This window comes from Dipteris shenzhenensis, chromosome 30 (genome assembly GCF_047967505.1).
Source record: "Dipteris shenzhenensis isolate YYH24624 ecotype China chromosome 30, Dip_SZ_1.0, whole genome shotgun sequence".
NCBI classification, from domain to species: Eukaryota; Viridiplantae; Streptophyta; class Polypodiopsida; order Gleicheniales; family Dipteridaceae; genus Dipteris; species Dipteris shenzhenensis.
Window position 1 is genome coordinate 21,441,512 of NC_141625.1, and position 20,508 is coordinate 21,462,019.

Sequence of the window (20,508 nt, forward strand, 5' to 3'; positions counted from 1 at the left end):
AATATAAAAATATATATTTATTCTCTGGTTGACCGGAGTCAACACTCTTGATTATAATTAAGGAGCTTTGACCAAGGGTCGAGGCGCCTTAATTATAGCCAAGTCTCTCCAACCGGAGTTGGCACATCTTGGTTAACCGGAGTTAACCCTCTTGGTGCATGCCAAGTCTTGTTGACCGAAGTCAACACTCTCTGACCGTAGTCAGCTCTGTGGTTCTCTGGTTAACCGCAGTTAACCCTCTTGGTAATAAACCAAATCTCCTTGACCGAAGTCAGGTTTACTTGACTAAAGTCAAGTATCTTTGACCGTAGTCAATCCTTTGACCATTAAAATAACTCTTTGACCATAATTAACACATATAAAACTCTTTAATTATGATGAAATAAATGGTCAACTGTACTTTGACTTAGGATATTTACATTGTGGTGACAGATAGTGGAGAGGACACTTTGGTCTATAGTGTGCAGTCTGCAGGCAGGTTGGTCAGATCCCTGTACCTTGATGTGGTTATTGATGCACATTTGGAGCTAGTCAGAGTTGTGGGCTTTGTTGGGTAGTGTAATATTGCTTTTAGCTGGTTTGGAGGATACCCTTGTTGATACTTGGACTCTTTGGATTTTTGGGGGCATCCCCATAGAGTTTCTTTAATGGATCTAGGCGAATGAAAGTGGATTGTTGTAGACAACCATGCAAAGCGTCTTCCCCTTCTTGACTTCACAGTAAATAACGACCGGAAGTTTTAGATTGTTGCCAAAGGTTGGGGACCTTCGAGAGCTCATCATTAGGAGAGCTTTTAGATAATTTTGGAGGAGACTCTGGTACAATGTGACTATGAGCAACTTAGTATCCACAAGTACATTTTATTACATTGTCCAAGGTAGAAATAACTTTTTTCTTAACGAATCTGCATTTTGTTTCCTAGCATATAACTTCTATTGCCTTACAACGTGTAAGATGATTTGAAGATGTGTATGCGGGCTGTGAGACCAACTCCATTGGTCAGTTGAGGATAGACGAGATGAGATGGGCTGTCAAGGGATCTGAAATTGGTGAGGATTGGCACCGTGAAGGAAGAAAATGAGTAATGGAAGACTTTTGGTGCTCAGCCTGATCAATCTATCTATGTCCCTCCCTCTTCCTTTGTAATCTTCGAGAGGTAGCTTGTCGTTTGACAAGTGCTACCATCCCAACGTCGAATGGCAAAGAGGAGATGTTTGCGGTCCTTGTGTCAGAGTCCAACCGAGATCATGTCTATTGTGTCGTGCACTATGTCTCTAAACGTCTAGTCCCCTGCTGGCCCTGGCTTGGGTCAGCGGAGAGATCATCTGAAACCGGCCTTTAATAACTAAAAGGGCAGTGATCTTCTTCTACTCAGTCATAAACTTTATAAATAACCACAATGCAAGCTTCAGTCACTTCAACCACTTAGCACAACTTAATAACAAACTTCAACAACAAAAAAGGTGAGCCTAGAATGCCCCTGCTAATGAAAATAGTACACAGTGCACCCACTGGCCCCAAAAGCCTTGGCACCCCTTACGGTATTTATTTAATGCTTCTGTATGGAAATGCTTTACAACAGGGGTTCAACCATCCACGTTCCTCTCTACAAATCCTCTACCTATCTTCAAGGCATCTAATCCAAGGGCACCACTAGAATTCCAATTGGCAAGGCATACTCAAGCATCCACTTCTGATCCAACCCAACTGAAAAGCATTCAGGCATCCAAACAACTGTCAAACTGAGCTCAAGGCAGCCTCAAGGCTATCACATGCATCCACAATGTCCTTAGGCCTACCACAGGAACACCCTTGCCTCTGGGTGCTTGCTAGAACCTGTAGGAGTCGTGAAAGGACTGCAAACAACACGCATGCACAACACGCATGCACTGCAAAAGGCTGCAAAGCAAGAAAGAACAACGAAAAACAGAACCTAGAACCAATTCTCGCTATCTATGGCAGAGGGGTGAGCTCCTTCCTTGTGCCGATCCTCTGTCCAGGCTCCCCGCAGGGTGCAGGAGGCTTCCAGTTAATAGGAGATGAGAAAAATGAAGAAAGAGAGCGGAGAGAATGCAAGAAAGAGATGTAGAGGTCAACAGGTAACCAGATCTGCCCCAAAGCCTCGACCCTGCGATCTGATGCCTCAATCTCCGTGCTCCCACAGTCCGTACAATAGCAAAGAAAGCTCCTCCTGCAGCTTGCATTGGTTCAGAACAGCTCCAGAAGCCGCCACGCAGCCAGAAACACGTGCAGAAAGATCCAGAATAGTAAAAGACAACCTCGGGCACCTGTTGGAGGCAACCATACACGTCCATACGGGTTCCGTACAATAGTATATATGTTCTTACAGTCCGTATGGTTTTTGTTAAGAAGTCAAAAAATGACTTCTGGCACTTTCTAGAAGTTCGTACCAGCCTTGGAAAAGCTGAAACAGGCTTAAAATAGCTGAAAACAAGCTTGAAAAACTTGAAACAGCTCAAAAACTGCACAAGAATAATTGAAAACGTCTAGCGCAGTTCTCTCCTCCTTTCCCAAGCATGGAAGATGCTTTCAGGAGAGTGAGGGGGAGAGATGGTAGGTGGAGGGGAGCACATGCATTTGCATGCATGCCACTTGGCCCTTTATTAAAGTCCTAACCACCATATCAAGGACAATGTCGGTTGTCCTTGGGCCCAACTTTCAGACACCTACTTAAAGCCTTTGCCTTGCCTCTAGGACCTAGTGGTGTACCTAGACTTTGTTCCTAGGAACTTCTAGGAAGTGTTCACTTCCTCCAGCTAGTCCCTCACGGCCAAACCATTATTCTTAACCATGGTTAACCCCGGGTTAAGTGTAGGTTGAGTTACATTTTGCTTTCATAAAAATTGCATGGATTTTCTTTCAAGCAAGTTTTCATAAGAATTGCATGGATTTTCTTTTAAGCAAGTTTCAATGCATAAGTACAGAGCAAATTGTTGAGGAGGACAAGTCTAGCATGGAAATGCAACAAACTTGAGCTTTCACACTTCACACTTACCTCCACTCGTAGAATGGCATGATGATGGATATAGGATTAGCAAATAAACACCCCAACCAATGTATTCTCCTTGCGATATCATGATGCTGGGCTTCCCTGGATGGTAAGAGAATTTGAGGTAATTTTTTGTTTTATTACCATTTTTAGAAATTTCTTGCACTCTAGCACCAAAGCAAATATAGAGCTGTGGGTGGGCAGCCTCACTACTACAAACACAATTACATTTGAAATGAGGATGTTTGATGGGTTTTCATGTGTAGATTCTAAAATATTTCCTTTTAAAATGACAAAATCTTATGATTGAAAAAATTTGTGTGCATTTTATTAAAAAGCATAACTTTAATCCCTGGCCTGTGTGCCCTGGTGGGTATCACGACAGGTCCAATGACCCGTAGGTCCAGCCTGTGGACATGGTGGGTATCACGACAGGTCCAATGACCCGCAGGTCCAGCCCGCGGGCTTGGAGATGCATGGATGAAGGGATGGAGGAGCTGAGAGATGGTGCGGTGGGCTGAGGGATGGTAGGGGTGGGTTGAGCGGTGGTGAGGGGGGCTGAGGGGTGGCGAGGGAGGCAAGGGGTGGAGAGAAAGAGAGAGAAAGAAAGAAAGAGAGAGAAAGAAAGAAAGAAAGAAAGAAAGTTTATTTAAGTCTTCGGAAGACTGATGGGTCTATGAGACTGTGAAAAACCTGATACAATGAGCTGTGGTAGTGGAGCTACTAAACGAGCATCCACACCAATGCAAAATGCAAAAAAATGCAAAATGGCAGTACTAAGTCCTAAGTACAACATAGTCGTATCCTCGACTATATATATCAATCTACGCAACATCGTCGGCATCATCATAACCATCATCATCATCGTCGTCAACAGTAAGACATCAGGATGGATGAGGCTGTGGAAGTGGAGGCATGAGGTCAGCAATAGAATACTATTGCACCCTCAAGGGTGCAGTCTTGGTACGTCTCCTGGTCATAGCTTTGCGTCTAACCAAGGCCACTTTGACCCCTGTCGGTCGGGCTCCGACCCTAAACAAGGAGGGGATGTCCCCAAGTATAATCTGTGAGTCAACCCTCTGTTTGAGCTGTCGGGTCACAGGCTTCGGGTCACGCCTCGTCGGGGTCTATGAGATCTGGCTAGTACAGGATAGGATCTCGGATGTCTGGGTCTCATAGACCCCGCCTCCCTATGCAGGAGGAGAGGTGGGTGCCCGACGGGGGCCTGTAAGGAGTCGTCCATCTCGTACTACTGCCCACTTTCCCTCTTTGCGGGCCTGATCCCGCTGCCGCAACAAGAAACGCCTCTCAGCCTGTAGTGGAGTGAGGTCCTTGTCCATGGAGATCGTTGGCTAGTCTCGTAAGGTTGACCTACGACGTAAAGCCGAAAGTCGTGCCTGAGCGTCATGTCATGGAATCGGATGATAAGGGGCTGCTCTCGATTGGGGTCCCTCCCAACCCGCCATGCTCTCTCAATCTTGTGCTCAATCGCCCCTAGGGTAGTGGTCACGAAGGCTTGTGCATCTGCCATCGGGGTAGCCTCAGAGCGGGGAATCCCACGTACTCTAATGTTGAGAGCCTTGTTGGCTCTGTGCTGCTGCTCCAGGAGGGTAGCCGAAATGGTTACCCTTGCAGGTTTTCGTTTGGCTACGTCGACCCATCTGGACGTCTCCTCGATGGCAGATTGCATGCTCGCAATATGTGCCTCCACATGTGGGGTGCTCCCTAGGACTATACGTACAGTAGTGACCTCCTGTCGGAGCTATGAGATCTCCTGTCAGAGCCCCTGAATAAGATCAGCCTGGACTTGGATAGCCTGAGACTGCTCCTGTATGAGTTGTGCCTGCTCTTGGGTGAAGCGTGTCTGCTCCTGTGCGAAGCGTGACACCTCCCTCTCGTGCTCTTGGATGCTCTGGACCTCCATCAGCAAATACTCCCAAGCCTCTGATGGGTCAGCTCGTCCGTGCTCTAACGGAAACTGATAGGACTGTGGCTTGAAAGTGTGAGGAAGAGATTGGAGGCTGGGTGATGACTGGATAAGATGGGTGCAGTAGGGGGATGATGAGGTGATCCCAGCAGGGTGAGGCAGTGTGGGCTGACTGAGAGGTAGAGGGGAGAGAAAGGTCGAGTAGTGCGGAACCATGTATGACCTCTCCAAAGTAGGTGTCATAATCAGAGAGAGAAGTGTAGCGGGAGAAGAAGGGAGAGATGGTGTCAGTGACAACCCCTCTATCTTAGGGGAGGATGGGGCAATCGATGTCATGGGTAGGGGTATATCAAAGCAAGTAGCTGTAATTGTAGAGGTTGTGGGCGGAAGTGGAGCTGGAACTGGAACTAGAGTTGACGCTGAGGCTGGCACTGAGGCTGAGTATGAGGATGTAGCTGATGTAGCTGAGACCGAAGCTGAGGCTGAAGCTGAGGCAGAAGTGGGCCCCGCCTTTGCTTTGTTGTTCACTCCAAGTCCACTGCGGTTGTAGCGTGTGTTCACATCTTTGAGTTTCAGCTGTGTCTGTTTTTTGGCTTTGTTGTCATCTTTCTTGGCGGCTTTATTTGTATCCTTGCCACCTTTTCCCATTTCATTTGGTTGACCCGTGTTCGGTTCAGGTCTTAGTGCAGGAGCGGGAGCATGAACATGAGCATGAGCTCCCTCCCCATGATGGGAGGTACCCCCAGGGGGGCTGAAAAGAGGTGGGGAGTGGGACAGATGTCGAGATGCAGTGGGGGGGGCTGTTGGCCAAGAGAGGCAGCCAATCAGCTGCTGTTGATGTTGCCATAGGAGAGAGCAGCCAATAGGCTGCTGTTTGAGCGAGTCGGGGCTGTAGAGGGGTTGTAAGGGTTTGTAGGTAGGCGTGACAGTGTAAGGGGCTGTAGATAGGCTGAGAGCAGGCGGGGGGGCCTAGGAGAGGTGTCGTGACAGGGGGGGGGGAGTGGCTGAGGGGGTAGCAGGAGTAGTAGAGGTGTGGCGAGGGAGTGGCTGAGGGGTGGCGGGGGGGCTGTAGGTAGGCTGAGAGCAGGCGGGGGGGCTAGTAGGGAAGGGGGGGTGGTTGGAGAGCAGGCGGGGGTGGCTGAGGGGTAGAGGGAGTAGCTGAGGAGTCTCGAGGGGGTGGATGAGGGATGGCAGGGAGCTGAGGGGTGGCGGGTGGCTGGAGTGGAGGAGGCGGAGTAGAAGGGGAGGAGGCGGCGCAGCAGAGGGAGCTGCAGTAGGCAGGAGGGAGCTGCAGCAGGCGGGGAGGAGGTGAAGCAGGAAGGGAGGAGGTGGAGTAGCAGAGGCGGAGCAGGAGGGGAGGAGGCTGCGCAGCAGAGGGAGCTGCAGCAGGCGGGGAGGAGGCAGGGTAGGAGGGGCAGAGCAGGAGAGGAGGGGGCGGAGCTGGAGTGGGGGCACAAAGAGAGAGAGAGAGAGAGGTAGGAAGCAAGAGGGAGCTGTAGATTAGATAAAGAGGTCAACATTAAAACGTACCCACAGAAGAGGAAAACATGACTTTTATAGTGTCCCCATTACCTCTTTTGAGCCCTTTGAACTCCCTTTTGGTCTGTAGGGCTGCCCTAACTAGACCTTTCCCCCCCTTTATTATAACCATCCCTCCTAGAGAATTTTGGCCTAGGAATTTCATGCTGTGGTTGTCATTCAAGGGATGCCAAAACAATAAAGTATTCTTGATCAGCCTAGCCGAAGATCCCCCAGGCATGCTTTTTGTCTACCATGATTGCTCATCCTCTGGTAATCCCTTCCATTTAATGAGATACTCAATGCGTACCTTGCTACGCAATACTCTATGTCTAAATCCCACAAGGCGCTCTAGGGAGTAGAGGATATGACCTTCCTCATCCATGGAATTACATTGTGAGTCCTAAAGGGGAATGGTACCTCCATTCGATAAACTACTTCCCCATCCTTGCAGATGATCTTGTAAGGGCCATAATATCGGTGAGCTAGCTTAGTGTTGGTGCTATCCTTCAAAGAGGCATTTTGATTGTTGTGGAGACATAGAGGCATGAAATCCCCTTCTTTGAAAACCAAGTTCCCTTCTATGCTCATCCAGATACTTCTTTTTCTTGGCTTGGGCATTTTGCATGATCTTTTTAGCCAATTGCAAAAGAGCCTTCATCCTTACTAGGTCATCTTGTGCTTGCTTATTTTCCATAGCCATGTTCAAAATTGTGGAAGGCATCCTTACTTCGCATCCATAGATTGCTTTAAATGGGCTATCCCAATGGTAAATGCTTGGTAATATTGCAGCAAAATTCGCCAACTTCAAGGCATTTATCCCAAGACCTATAAGTGTCATGGCAAGCGTGCCCAAGCTATTCTTCCACCTCTTAGACTGGCCACTTTTTCAGGATGGTATGCTGTACTGGGAGTGCATGTGGGAGATGAATCTTGGTGTAGCCTGGTGGTTCGGTAAACCCCTCGTTTGAGATTCGTAGGAATGATTTTTGTAGAAGCTGGATTTAACGTAAAGCTCTGTAGGGGCTAGACAAGTCCTGTATGTGTGGAGCTGCAATAGATGCTCTATGATGACTTGGATCATCTGATGGTAGGTGAGCTGAGTGGATGGAGCCTCAAGGGAATATTGAGACGGTGGTACTTTGTCCATTTGTAGTCCCAAGCCTGCAAACCATCTGCGTATCTGAGCATACCAGCTCCTTGACCCCCCTTTGCCTCTAGGGCCATAGATGAAGTCAAGGCTAGCTATGGCAACTTGCATCATTCAGACGTCGTGGTACCAAAGTCCTAGACTCTATGGACAAAGTGACCGTGTGGAAGACTGCATCAAGTTGTGGAGGGATAGCCCAAACACGAGTTGATGTGGGAACGATGCCTTGTTGCGGATCATCCGACCAAGAAGTAGAACTTGTTGTCTGTTTATGTGGGACCAATCTGTCTCCGAAAAGGAATTGCCATAGTACATCCCAGCTAGATGAACAAGTGAATCAAAGATAAGAGACTTGTTACTATGGTCTTGGAAATGTGATTGAAAGCGCTGATGCTCGAGTCTGGCTAGTGCAGCATACCCTTTTCTGAAATGAGCTTGCATGGTTAGATGCATCGTGAACATCGGGCTCGAGGAGAGAACCCCAAGGTATGTATAGGATGCAACAATCTCCATTGGTGCCTAGGTAAATTGCTCTCGAGGTGGGGCTTCTTGGAATGTGTTGAAGATCATAACCTTGGTTTTACCCAAGTTGGCCTTCAAATCATGTGTCTCACAAAAAGATTGGAGTGCGTCCAAATGCCGCTGGAGACCCTCAGCTGATGAGGACAATAGGACCACATCATCTGCATATAGTAGAATTGGGATCAGGGAACCAACTAATGGTGAATCAACTAAGGGTGGATCTGCTCCTCCCAATGTCTTGATGAAGGACTTGAGTAGCAACAACATCCTCGTTGACATCATCGCCATAGCAACAACATCCTCGTCGACATCATTGTCATCATATCACATCAAATCCAATGCCAAGTCTGGTCCGGTCTAGCAACATATGCTAGAGGCCTCGAGAAAGGAGGTCATGATGGGCCCATTGGCTAGTGGGGCTGTGGTGGTATAAGGTTAGAGATAAAATATTGGCGGCTATCTGGGGATACGGTCTGGTGTGGCCTCCTAGCAGTGGCTCTGCGTCTGACAAGGGCCGCGACAACTCCTGTCGATCGTGCCTTGGTCTGAACATGGAAAGGATGTCTCCAAGCATGATCTGTGTGTCCACGCTCTGTCAAGTGTGTTCTATCACTGGCTTTGAATCTCTACCTCGTCAACTACTCGTGGAATGGTGGTCTGTGTTGGTCTGGTTGGAAGAATTCTATAATCATGCTCTGAGACGAGTTTGTTTGTGTGTCCCATCCCTGTTTTTGTGATCTGAGTAAGCGCTCTTGATGCCTAACTGCCTCAAGGATGAAGGCGGCTAGGCATCCTTGATCTGGAAATGAGAAGAATTGGGAAGGTATCTCTGAAGAGACAATAATTGCGGCCTCAAATCTCATAGTACGCCCAGCACCTGAAGATGAAATGCTGCTTTGACTCGATCTCCTATATATCACACAAGGCACATATCCTCTTCTCCGTGGGTACTCCCTTAGCTCACCCGCTCTCAATGCGGAGTCAATGTGAGGAAACCTGAAACTGCCCAATAGAGATCCTCAATGAATGGGGGAGGTGAATCTGAGTATACGTTGGAGGATCAATAAAGCCCTCATTGGAGATGCACAAACAATGATCTCTATAGAAGCTGAGCTTCATTGGGAGCTCACTTGGTGCCAACTAGGTCCTGAATGTGTGTAGTTGTAGAAGGTCCTTGCGTATGGCGTGGTTGACCTCATGATACTTGAGTGGGAGAAATGGCACATCGATGCTATACTGGAAGGGGGGGTAATCTGTCCATGTGGAGCCCCAATCTCTCAAACCACCTGCATGTGTATGCATACCAGCATCCTTGATAACCCTTAGCTGCTAGGGTCATAGAAGAGGATAGTGCTAGCCACGGCAGTCTACGTTGCCTTGACGTGAAGTCGCCGTAACCTCTGATGCAGTATAGATAGGGGGGAGGGGAGAGAGGGGGAGAAAGAGAGGGGGAAGAGAAGAGGGAGAGAGAGAGAAAGAAAGAAAGGAAGTTGTATGAACATCTTCTGAGAGATGTGAATGGGACGGAGGTAGGAAGGAGACTGGAGTTGTAGACTAGCTAAGAGAATAGATAAGAGAGGTCAACATCAAAACCTACCCACATTAAGAGGGAAAAAGGACCTATCTAGTCCGCCCGCCCCAACTACCTCCTTTTTAGCCCTCTCAACTCGTTTTCCACCCCTAGGGCTACTCTAACTAGTTTGCACTTTAATGCAAATGAATTACACGATATAAGGTCGAAGGATCAAGGTGGGGACCCTTGCTTGAAGGCTTTGTATTAGCAACACACCACGTTCTCAAAGGAGATGATTGTGAGCTGGATACTTCTGCAACAAGGCTGAGATTGCATAGGCAGCTTAGCAAATTGAGTATGAGAGAGTATGTGAGAGCAAAGTAGCTAAGTGTGACGCCTTGGGAGCAAGATAGGCTGAGCTGAAGCAAGGGTTGGAGCAGAAAGACAAATGAAATGGCATACCTGCCCTTTTACAGAAATCTATTAGGTAAGAATGGGCCCATTGTCCCCTATGAAGTTGCTCCCTGTTAGGTAAGGAATGGGCCCACTGTCCCCAGAATCTGGCAGGTGTGGTGTGGCCCAGCACAGGCTTCCCAAGTGCCCACATACTGTTGGGTTGAAGAAAATGAGGCCAAATGGTGTGGGACTGCATGGGAAAGAGTAGGAGGGCTGCCAAGTGTGACGGGCAGCTTGTGGGGGTAAGAGCTTCGAGTGTTGCATGCACATTTCTAAGCATCCAAGGCTTAAAATGGTGCTAGAGACCAAAGCTAAGCAGGCTTTCAGCTTTTAGATTGGTGCTATAAACCAAAGATAAGTAGGTTCTGAGGTTTAAATAGCTGGGAGGAATTTAGAGGAGAAATTTGTATCCCCCGGCCTTTTCTAGAAGGAAAGTAGATGGTGTCATGATTCTCTAGGACCTTGCATTGAGTGTCATGATGAATCAGGATACTAAGTTCTTATGGTACCCTTGTGTTGATGTGGAACTCCCCTCTTGCTTGCTCCTCTCCATTTTTAAAGATTGTGGCCTTGCCGTGCAGTTGAAGACTAAGTTCTTATGGTACCCTTGTGTTGATGTGGAACTCCCCTCTTGCTTGCTCCTCTCCATTTTAAAGATTGTGGCCTTGCCACAGTTGAAGACTAAATAAAATTTTTATGTGACTAGCTAAGGCTTTGCCAACGAGGTCATGGCAGAATCTGTCTTTTAATTAAAGCATTGCCACTTCTCCACTTTTCTCAACATTTGTGGTGGCTGCCTGCTCCTCTCCTTCCCACCTTCTCCAGTGATTGTATTGTGGTGACATCTTCTCTGGCCACCTTCTCCACATCTCTCAACACTTGTGATGGCTGCCTGCTGCTCCTTTCCTTCCCACCTTCTCCAACGATTCTATCATTGTGAAGTTGTTGAATGAGTGGGGGCTATTCCGATTACATACTAGAGAGGGAGGCCATCATAAGTGGGCTTTTTTGAAGATAAGGAGAGGGGGGGGGGGGGTCTGGTTGTTGAAAAAAGAGATAAATGTGATACATGAGAGAGGGGGGCCACCATAAGTGGTGTTTTTAAATGGGGGGAGAAGGGGGGGAGGGGGGGGGGGGGTTTGATAAAAGAGAGGCTTTATTAATGGTCAATCAGGCTGGCCTTCTAAGAATGGCCTTTAAACAAGGTAGACTAGCCCCTCATAGAAGTACTCTTAGGTTCCGTTTATCCTACAAGGAAGCCCAATCCCAATGAAAATCGTAGCCTGATCCTAAATAGGAGTACTCTCCCAGCTTTTGCCTTTGACCAGTAGGACGTCTAGCCCATGTTTGATGATACAAAATATGTTCCAAATTGCAGTGGCTGCCATGGAACTTATCACCTTGGATAGGGACTTGACTATGGCTAGGACAAGACATCACATATTGAAAGGAAGGGGATGCCATATGGTGGCAAGGAACGGCTGTGAGCTGTAATGCCTGTAGACAGGGGCAGAAAGAAACCTTTTTCAGTATGTAAGAGTTTTTATGGATGGGAAAGTGAGCCTATCTGAAGCCTTACGCAGTTCCCATTATCTTTCCTCTTTAATATGCGATCCTATCAATCTGATCAGATCCTCTTTTTGTTAAGGGGATGGCCAAGTTTTGTGTTGCTAAACAGCAATTTGTAAAAGCTCATTTGTTTTTAGATCTGCTTTATGAGAGTGTTTACATGATTCAGGATGTAAATTAACTTCTTCTTAATTTGTGTCTGTACAGCTATTCTCAAATCTATAGAGATATACGAGCTGCAGTTGATTTGTGTCATCGAGATGGAACATTAAAACAAGCTGTTGCCAAAAATCCCAGCAAGTAAGATCACTAAATTCGTGTCACCATTTGGGTTTTCCCCTTTTGCTCTGGGCGTACAAATTGAAGCTGAGATAAAATGTACAAATGTAAGCAACTGTAGTAACTCCATTATTTTCTTCTAGCTTATTGAGTTGCCATTTGTAAAGTTTTTTTCATTTCTTTCTTCATTTGTGTAACTTGTCCCTCTATGATCAATCCCGGAGAGGATGGTGCAATCCTAATGTTTTGCATTGTAAATGTGGCCATGACAAAACCCAATGTTTCTTTGTATTTCAAAGTTGTGTGCAATTTATTTCAGCCTCACAAGCTTTCTTTAACGTTGTGTGTTCTCTCCCCACTCTCATGAACTTTACAAGCAGTATTAGGCCCTCTTTCCCAGGGTAGTCTTGCACACACACGTGTGTATCCCTAGAGGTGATGCGGAGGCATGAACAACAACTATGAAAAGTTCCATCACGGAAGTTACTCCGCACTAGAGGCATACAGCTTGCAATGATGTGGGAGCACTCCACGTAGCTTGGGGCAACAAGCATGCAGTCCGAACAGCCTGGCACACACTCCAATATGATTTGCAGCAAGGCGCCTCATTTTTTTCAATATGTTGGGGGTCTACAAGGATAGGTGTGCATAATCACGGAGCAAAAAGTGTCATGAGATTCCACACGGCAACTTTTTTGATTGGCAACAGCATAAAAGGGCAAAAATGACTCCAAAAGGGGCTCAAGTCTGCAAAAGTAGCATCTGGCACTGCGGGTTGTAATTTTTGAGATTGCATTCTTGCCATCTAGGCAGGTGACAACAGCATAAAAGGGCAAAAATTATTCAAAAGGGGCTCAAATATGCAAAAATAGCATCTGGCACTACGGGTTGTAATTTTTGAGTTTTGCTAGTCTATTTCACTTTAACAGTGAAATTTACCTTTGGATGCAATTAGTGTAGTAAAAAAACACGTTTCAGGGCACCAAAATGCGATGAAACGTTTCACCCAGAACTGTCTGGCGAAATGCCCAAACGTGGGTGTCTTGGGAAAACCGCCTTGGTACAAAACCGAGGCAGTAGGTCTAGGAGAGGGGCCAGGGCCCTAGGCTCCTAGCTCTAGAGACTAGTCATTAGAGACTAGAGTGTTTCATGGATGATGGATTATGTATGCAGTTACCACTTGTGACTTGGCAATGAGTCACTGACCAGTGCAATATTATGCATAGTTCAATGAAACGTTTCAGAACGTTGAAACGTGAAACGCTTCAAAACGTTTCAAAAAAATGGGTGAAGTTTCAAAAAACCAGATTGTATTTTTTTGGTCTAAAAAATATAAATTTTATGCATGCATACATTTGGTATGCCAAAACTGTGCAAAACTAGCTAAAAACATAGAAAAAGACTTGACAGAAAGCCTGTAATGGCCAATGGTAGAATAGATTATAGACTCCAGATTAGAAAGCTCAATCAAGCCTTCAACTTTATCAACAAGCCTATAATGGCCAATGCTAGAAATTAGAATAGAGTCTAGATTACAAAGCTCAATTAAGCCTTTAAATTTTAGAAATTAGATCTCAGTTGAGTAGATACTAGATAGGTCGCAGATTACAATTTACAAGCTCAAGCCTTAAACTTTATCATATTTCAGTTTTCACAAGTTCAGGAATCACAACCATGGAGTCTGGACATAAATCAAGTTCTCAGTTTCACTCTTGTAAATAGTCTGCTAGTCTATAGACTAGAACCTAGATTACATAACTCAAGAGTCAAGAGTGAAGGCATCGACTTTAAATTTCAAACAAAACTAAAGTTCAAACTCTACTGAAATCTGAAAGAAAGTAGCAAGTTAATCAGCAAGAATCAAGATCTGTAGGTGCTTGGGCATCTTCTCCCTGGCCCTCAGCCCCCTCCTCCTCCTCCTCCCCATCATCACTATCAGAATCTGCAGAAGTGGATGAATCCTCTTTTGATGAGGAGGAGGTCTCCTGTTCTTCTGGAGCAGCTGCTATTAAAGTTGGTTTTGTTCTCCCTGCTCGTTTGCGTGCCTGAGATCGTGTGGCACGTGCCAACGATGCCCGCTCCTCAGCAATGAATGCATATGCATCATCATCCTCATGCATAGGATGAAGCATTTCATCCTCAGGGACTTGCACACGTATCTTATCAGGATCCACCTCCTGTGGACCTTCAATGGTCTTCATTCGTCGAATAAGTCGTAGATTGGCATGGACATATACAAGCCTACCATACACCAAATGAATTAACAGTAAATACATGTAGGTTGTAGCATAACTATAATTCAAATGGTAATAATGAACTGTGTGCTGAGTGCATATAAAAGAAAATAGATATGCCGAGTGCTCACACACAAAATTATCAATGCGAATATGAATTACCTGTAAAGTTGTCCAGTGCCTAGTCTATTCCTTTTTTTAGTGTGTATAAGTGAGAACACACTCCCATTCCTTTCACAGGGGCTAGATGAGCAATCTTGTGAAAGGACTCGGAGGGCAATGCGCTTCAACTCCGGCGTGCCCCGACCATACTTCTCCCACCAGGTAATAGGCCTCAACTGAGCATCACGGAGACATGCACGAGCTGATCCAAACTCCCCAAAGGAGTTCCTAAATGAGAGGAGTTGGTCCTCCAAAGCATCTTGCAATATTGCATCTTGATATGCACGTTCAAGGAAACCTGTCCACCCTGCAGTCAACTCAGCATCATCCGAGTGGTCCTCCCTCCTCCATAGAGGATGCAAAATGTGTGCTACTGCATGAATAGGCCTATGGAACCATGTCCATCTTTTTTCCCACAAGGCCATAATCTCTTGCTCTCTGTAGGGTGCAAATGAAATATATTTAGGTTGCTGCAAACCTAATACAAATGAAACATCATACATGCAAAGCCTTAAAGCCGCAAATAAGAAAATTAATTGCAGCCAACAGTGAATTGAAAAGTCAAGATTCCTGATTTGCATTTACCTTGTTGTTGCACACCTAATACAAATGATACATCATACATGCAAAGCCTTAAAGCTGCAAATAAGAAAATTAATTGCAGCCAACAGTGAATTGAAAAGTCAAGATTCCTGATTTGCATTTACCTTGTTGCATCAAGCCATGTGCACCCTTTCAATGCCTCTCCAACCTTCTCCATGAACTCATACACGAGTCCAATTGTGCATCCTTCTCTATCAACAAGTCGAAGGGTACTGAAAAGGGGCTGCACAATCCCCACAATCTCCTCAGCTGCATGCCAAAAATCACCATCAAACACAATGTCCTCAAAGGCACGTGCCTTTGGTTTGCTAGACGTATCCCAGCTCAACCATTCCTCACTGACTACCATGCGCCTTAAGTTAGGCTTCACCTTTACCAAGCATGACAGGACTATAAAGAGATAGGCAAAGCGGGTCTTTGAGGGCTTCAGAATCTCATGGGAGCTATGTTGCCGAAAAATTGCAAGGGCTCTATGCTTCCTTGTCAAGAAAGTCACCATGCTCCGTGCCTTGTCAACCACCGAGGAAATCCAAAGAAGCTTCCCTATGTCCTTTATAAGAAGATCCAAACTGTGTGCAGCACAGGGAGTCCAAAAGATATGCGGATAGTCTGCCTTCTTAATGTGGCTGTAAATGTACTCACCTGTATGAGATTCATTTGATGCATCTATGGATCTCAAAAACATAGTACCCACACAAGATGATACAAGAATGTTAATGAGCGGGCACCTCTTGGTATCTGACCACCCATCACACAAAATGGAGCACCCGTATCTATCCCATGATGCCTTAATAGGCTGCAGCTCCTTCTCAACTTGCAAGACCTCTGCTTTCAGCTCCCGAGTGCGTAAAGTCTCTAAAGATGGAGCCCTAAATGAAGGGCCAGCCTCGGCCACTGCCTGAACAAACTCCTGAAAAGCTGGAGTACGAGCAAGGTTAAAGGAAAGGTCACACTCATAAAAGAGCTTGCGAGTTGCCCGACAAGCAGATGCAAGCAAAGTTGTGACCCAACTGGCTCGTAAAGTCCTTGGCTTGGGTGGTAACCTGGTTGAATTTGGAAACCTTGGAGGCTTCACAACTCGCACTGATGCCCGTCTAGTGGAAGCACTACCAATAGAAAAAGAAGCCCCTTGTGTAGGTGGTGAAAGTGGAGGAGGGGGTCCAGATGTCACATATATAATGGGACTCTTGGAAGGAGATCCAGGACCTACTAGTGTTGATGAGGCCTCAACTCGTGCCTCTCTTTGACGGGCCACTTGGTGTGCCTCCCAAGGAAAGAATTACATCATCTGGAACTTCTCCTACACATGGATTGACACCCTTTCCAGTGATACCAAGAAGATGTGCCCTTACACGAGGTGCACTACCACAAAATGAGCCACCACAATGCTTACACTTCCATTGTTTCGAACCCGAAGCACCATACTGTTGCTCCACATGCACTTGCTCCCAAACAGTGTCCTTTGCTCGCCCCATCTCTAAGCTATACTATCCTAAGTCCTTGGAAGTTGGAACTGGTTACAGGTTACTCTGTAGCCCTCTGACACTTCGAGTCTTTGACGTGCGAGACAACCAATAATCCCTTTGATTATCTGTTGCTTCAAGCTTGCAAGACAAATCACAATAAATTTTTTATTGTGAATCGTGAATGTAGTAGTAAGTAATACGTATACTAATGAACATGACCAGCCAACTGCTTCCAATGCCCACAACAGCTAGCTAATAGCTAGCTAGCTGGCAATTAGCAGCATCATGCATGCAGCAATCTACTTGCTAGGCTCCAATGCAATGACACATGGCAAGAAGGAGCACGTAGAAATTCTGCCAACGAACAAGAGGCCAGCGAGCTGTATAGGAACCAAAGGGGCTAGTGAATCCATGAACAAAAGGGGCTACTATCGTCATGCATGATGCGCTAACAAACCTGCGTCCACGATGCACTTGCGCTCCTGTTCGTCGTTCAATTGGCGTTGGAGTAGCTATGCATGCAATCGATTGCTGCTCGTGGTACTTGCTTGCTAGCTTGCACGTATTGCGTAGGGGCTAGGGCGCTTGAGCCTTGCAATCTGCTGACGCTTGGAGATAGCTAGCGGCACAGGTGTCGTCAAAAAGCATGAAGACCCTGCATGGCTAGTTGTCGTGCGCAAGGGATGGCCTAGTCGAGGCTAGTGGGCTTGGATTTGCAGGCAATCAAAGAGCAGGGCTGTCACCTGCACATGCACGCCGCCATACGGGAGATCTGCCTCTACAGTCTAAGTCAAAAAGTACAAATTTTTATCTAAACCTACACTACCCTAGCCACGTTTCATTGAACATGAAATGTTTCGAAACGTGGTGCACGTTTCGAAACGTTTCAAATTCAATGAAACGCGTTTTATTGTGACTATGATATTATGACATATATTTCTTTTTGTTCTCTTTTGAATCGATGATTGACCCTTGAGTCTTGAGCCATTGCATCTCATTCATGGGCAAGTTGATTGAAGATTCTTGAATGATGAATCTTGATTTTGATTCTTGAATTATAAAGTTTAAAGTTTAAATTATATAAATTATGCATAGGCTGTTTAAAGTTTAAACTCTCTTTGCCTTTGTAATATGGCCCTGTAGGCTGTAGGCAGCACTGAGCCCTGTAGGCTGTAGGCAGCACTGAGCAGACTGAAGGCTGCCACCTGTCACTTGTAGGCTGTAACAGTGTATTTGAGAGCGAGAGAGAGAGAGAGAGAGAGAGAGAGAGAGAGAGAGAGAGAATCTGGAGGTAAATATTTATGAAGTATATATAATTTATGAAAAACTGCAATTTCTACCGCGTTTCTAGGCGAAAGGCTTGTCAAAATCTAGAAATGTTTCTAGAAACTTTTCTTGTGACACTAGATGCAATTCAGGACACACATTGAGGTCGTTCTATGCATTTGTTACAGTTTTGACATCTAATTGAGCTTCAGGACAATCAGCGTTTGGTTTTGTGATGAGCTGCTGCTCCTCCCCGTGAGCTACTGCCCCCCCCTCTCCCTCTCTCAGCCAGCCCCCTCTCCCTCTCCCTCTCCCTCGCTGCCCCCCCTCGCTGCTCCTCCTCTCCCTCCCCTCTCGCCAGCCCCCTCTCCCTCCTCCCTCACCCTCCCTCTCCCCTTCCTCCTCCCCGCCCTCCCTCTCCCCCCCGCGCTACCCCCTACCTCTCCCTCCCCGCCCAACCTCTCCCCCACCTGTCAGCACCCCCGCCCCCCTTCTCCTCCCCCGTCCCCTCCCCCGTCATCCCTCTCCCTCGCCAGCCCCCCCCCCCCCCCCTGCCCCCCTCCCCGCTGCCCCTTTTTCCTCTCCCCTCCCTGGCTGCCCCCCTCCCCGCTGCCCCCTTCTCCTCCGCCCTCCCTCTCCCCCACCAGCCCCCCCGCCCCCCTCCCTCGCCCTCCCTCTCCCCCCCCGCTGCTCTCCCCCTCCCCGCAGCCCCCTTCTCCTCTGCCCTCCCTCTCCCCCGCCCCTTCTCCTCCCCCGCCCCCCTCCGCCCCCCACGCTCTCCCCCCCCCCAGGGGGGGGGGGAAGAGAGTTTTAAAAAAAAAAACCCTCCTCCCTCCCTCCCCGCCCCCTTTCTTCCTATCTCAGCTCCCCACGCCTCCCCCTCAGCCTACCTCGGTCTCCCCTCTCTCCTGCCCCTCTCTTTCTCCTTCTTCCTGCCCCTCTCTTTCCCTTCCCTTCCCCTCTCTCCTACCCTCTCTTTCTCCTTCTTCCTGCGCTCGTGTTCAGGGCGTCCTGGGCAGTAGTTTCACGGACGGAGCTTTTTCAGTGTTGGAATTGGCCTTTTCACATCGATTGGCGAATGGATCCCCATTCAGCCAATCTCCGTCCACCTCCACCGGCTGCGAGAACCGTCATTTTTTCAGAAGACGAGCTGCAGCAGCTCAAGAAAGATGTGGAATTAGAGGGCTCCACATCACTTTTTGCCCGCATCTTTGGGTCACACCCTTCCAAATCACAGGCTAGAGACTGGATGCTGGCGGCATTACCAGGAGACCTCGCCCCTCACCTCAGGGATATTCGACTTTTGGGACGTGGATTCTTCCAAGTGGTTTTCGACTCCCATGAGTCCACAGCCCTTGTTCTCAAAGCTAATCCCCTGGCTTTGGGTTCGAGGAGGATCTTTCTTTTGCCCTACACCTTGGGCTTCGATCCGATCGAGGAGGATAGGCAGGTCACATCACTGTTCATTAGGTTTCCTGGTCTTTCTCAGGTCTACCATCGACTGCTTGCCACTATCGGAGCCACATTCGGAGTGGGCACGGAGATCCCCTCCCTTCCTGGCATGCCTTCTTCCTTGGCAGAGGCAGTCAGTGCAGATGGGGTGCCTCGTGTTAGGGTCATTGTCTCTAACCCTAACATCTCAGATGACCACATTATGCTTCAGTGTCGAGACGGCTCTCTCTTTCGACAGAGAGTCGAGATTTCAGGTAGACAGGACCAGTGCAGGATTTGCAGGACCCTTGGGCACTTTGCTAGAGATTGCCCAAGGAAGAGAAAAAGACCCAAGAGGTCTTCTGGTGCGGCTCCTTCACGTACTACCACGACTGCACCTCCCCAGCACTCTGTACCACGCACTCCAGGACCACCAAGAGCAACAGGGCGCCCTGCTTCGCGCACCCCAGGACCACCAGGGGCAACAGGGCGCCCAATGCCCGCAGCACACCCAGTACCACGATGGAGAGCTATCAGAGCGGCTCCCTTACTTGAGGAGGAGACTTTTGATCCTGTTCAAACAGACGCCTTCCAGACTCCAGAGGTGGATGTTGCTGCAGCCCCAGACACTATAGTTCCACATCAGGAGGGGCCTTTAGATCCACCAGCCCCAGTCACTTTGGTCTCCGACCCCTTGGTTTCTGACCACGAGGGGACTACAGGTACTTCTTCCCTGCAGACTGTTCCTGCCACAGTCAGGACAACTGAGAAAGTGCAGGCGCAGATGAGGGCTCCTCATTCCTCTTCACCCCAACCACAAGCCTCCTCAACCCCCAGCTCCAGTTTTGCTGATAGAGGCCTGGCAGGTCCTTCTCCTCCATCTTCCACGAGTGCAGGTCTTCTTCGCACTCCTCAGCAGACTTGCTTATCAGGAATTCTTTTTCGGCATTGGCAGATTCGGCGACTTTCATGGATGATGAGGAGTTTGTGCCCTCCACCTTAGGGGTCCCGGTCATGGGATTCCTTCTGATAGGGCCTCCCTTTCAGCAGGTGTGGGGATCCTTTGACCTGTTGAGTTTCCTGCCCTCAGCAGGAGTGTTTTGGCCCAGGGGAAGCTGGTCTCCTCTACTAGGTCGGGTAAGCCTTTCCATCCAGCATCCTCCTGTCGATGAGGATAGTTAGCTGGAACATACAGGGCCTAGGCGGAGCTCCACACCGCCGCTGTAGGCAGCTGATCTGGAACCAGCTTCATCCAGGCGTCACTGGAGGTGCTATTGATATCCTTTTTATCTAGGAACACAAGCTGGATGCCAATGATTGCTCTAAGTTTGACAAACTGCTTTCAGGACATACCTTCTGGTCGCCTGCTATGGGCACAAGGGGAGGTACTTGCATTTCGGTC

The 20,508-nt window shown here is 47.7% G+C and overlaps 1 protein-coding gene across 2 annotated transcripts in view; it reads left to right on the forward strand.

Annotated features, from left to right (window-relative positions):
- Nucleotides 1-20,508, forward strand: part of LOC147881833 (uncharacterized) — a 60,291-nt gene that overhangs the window by 21,968 nt on the left and 17,815 nt on the right. For both annotated transcript variants that reach the window (XM_087401401.1, XM_087401402.1), the window contains exon 7: nucleotides 11,873-11,965. In XM_087401401.1, coding sequence (XP_087257527.1) covers nucleotides 11,873-11,965 — 93 coding nt within the window. The remainder of the gene's footprint in view (nucleotides 1-11,872; nucleotides 11,966-20,508) is intronic.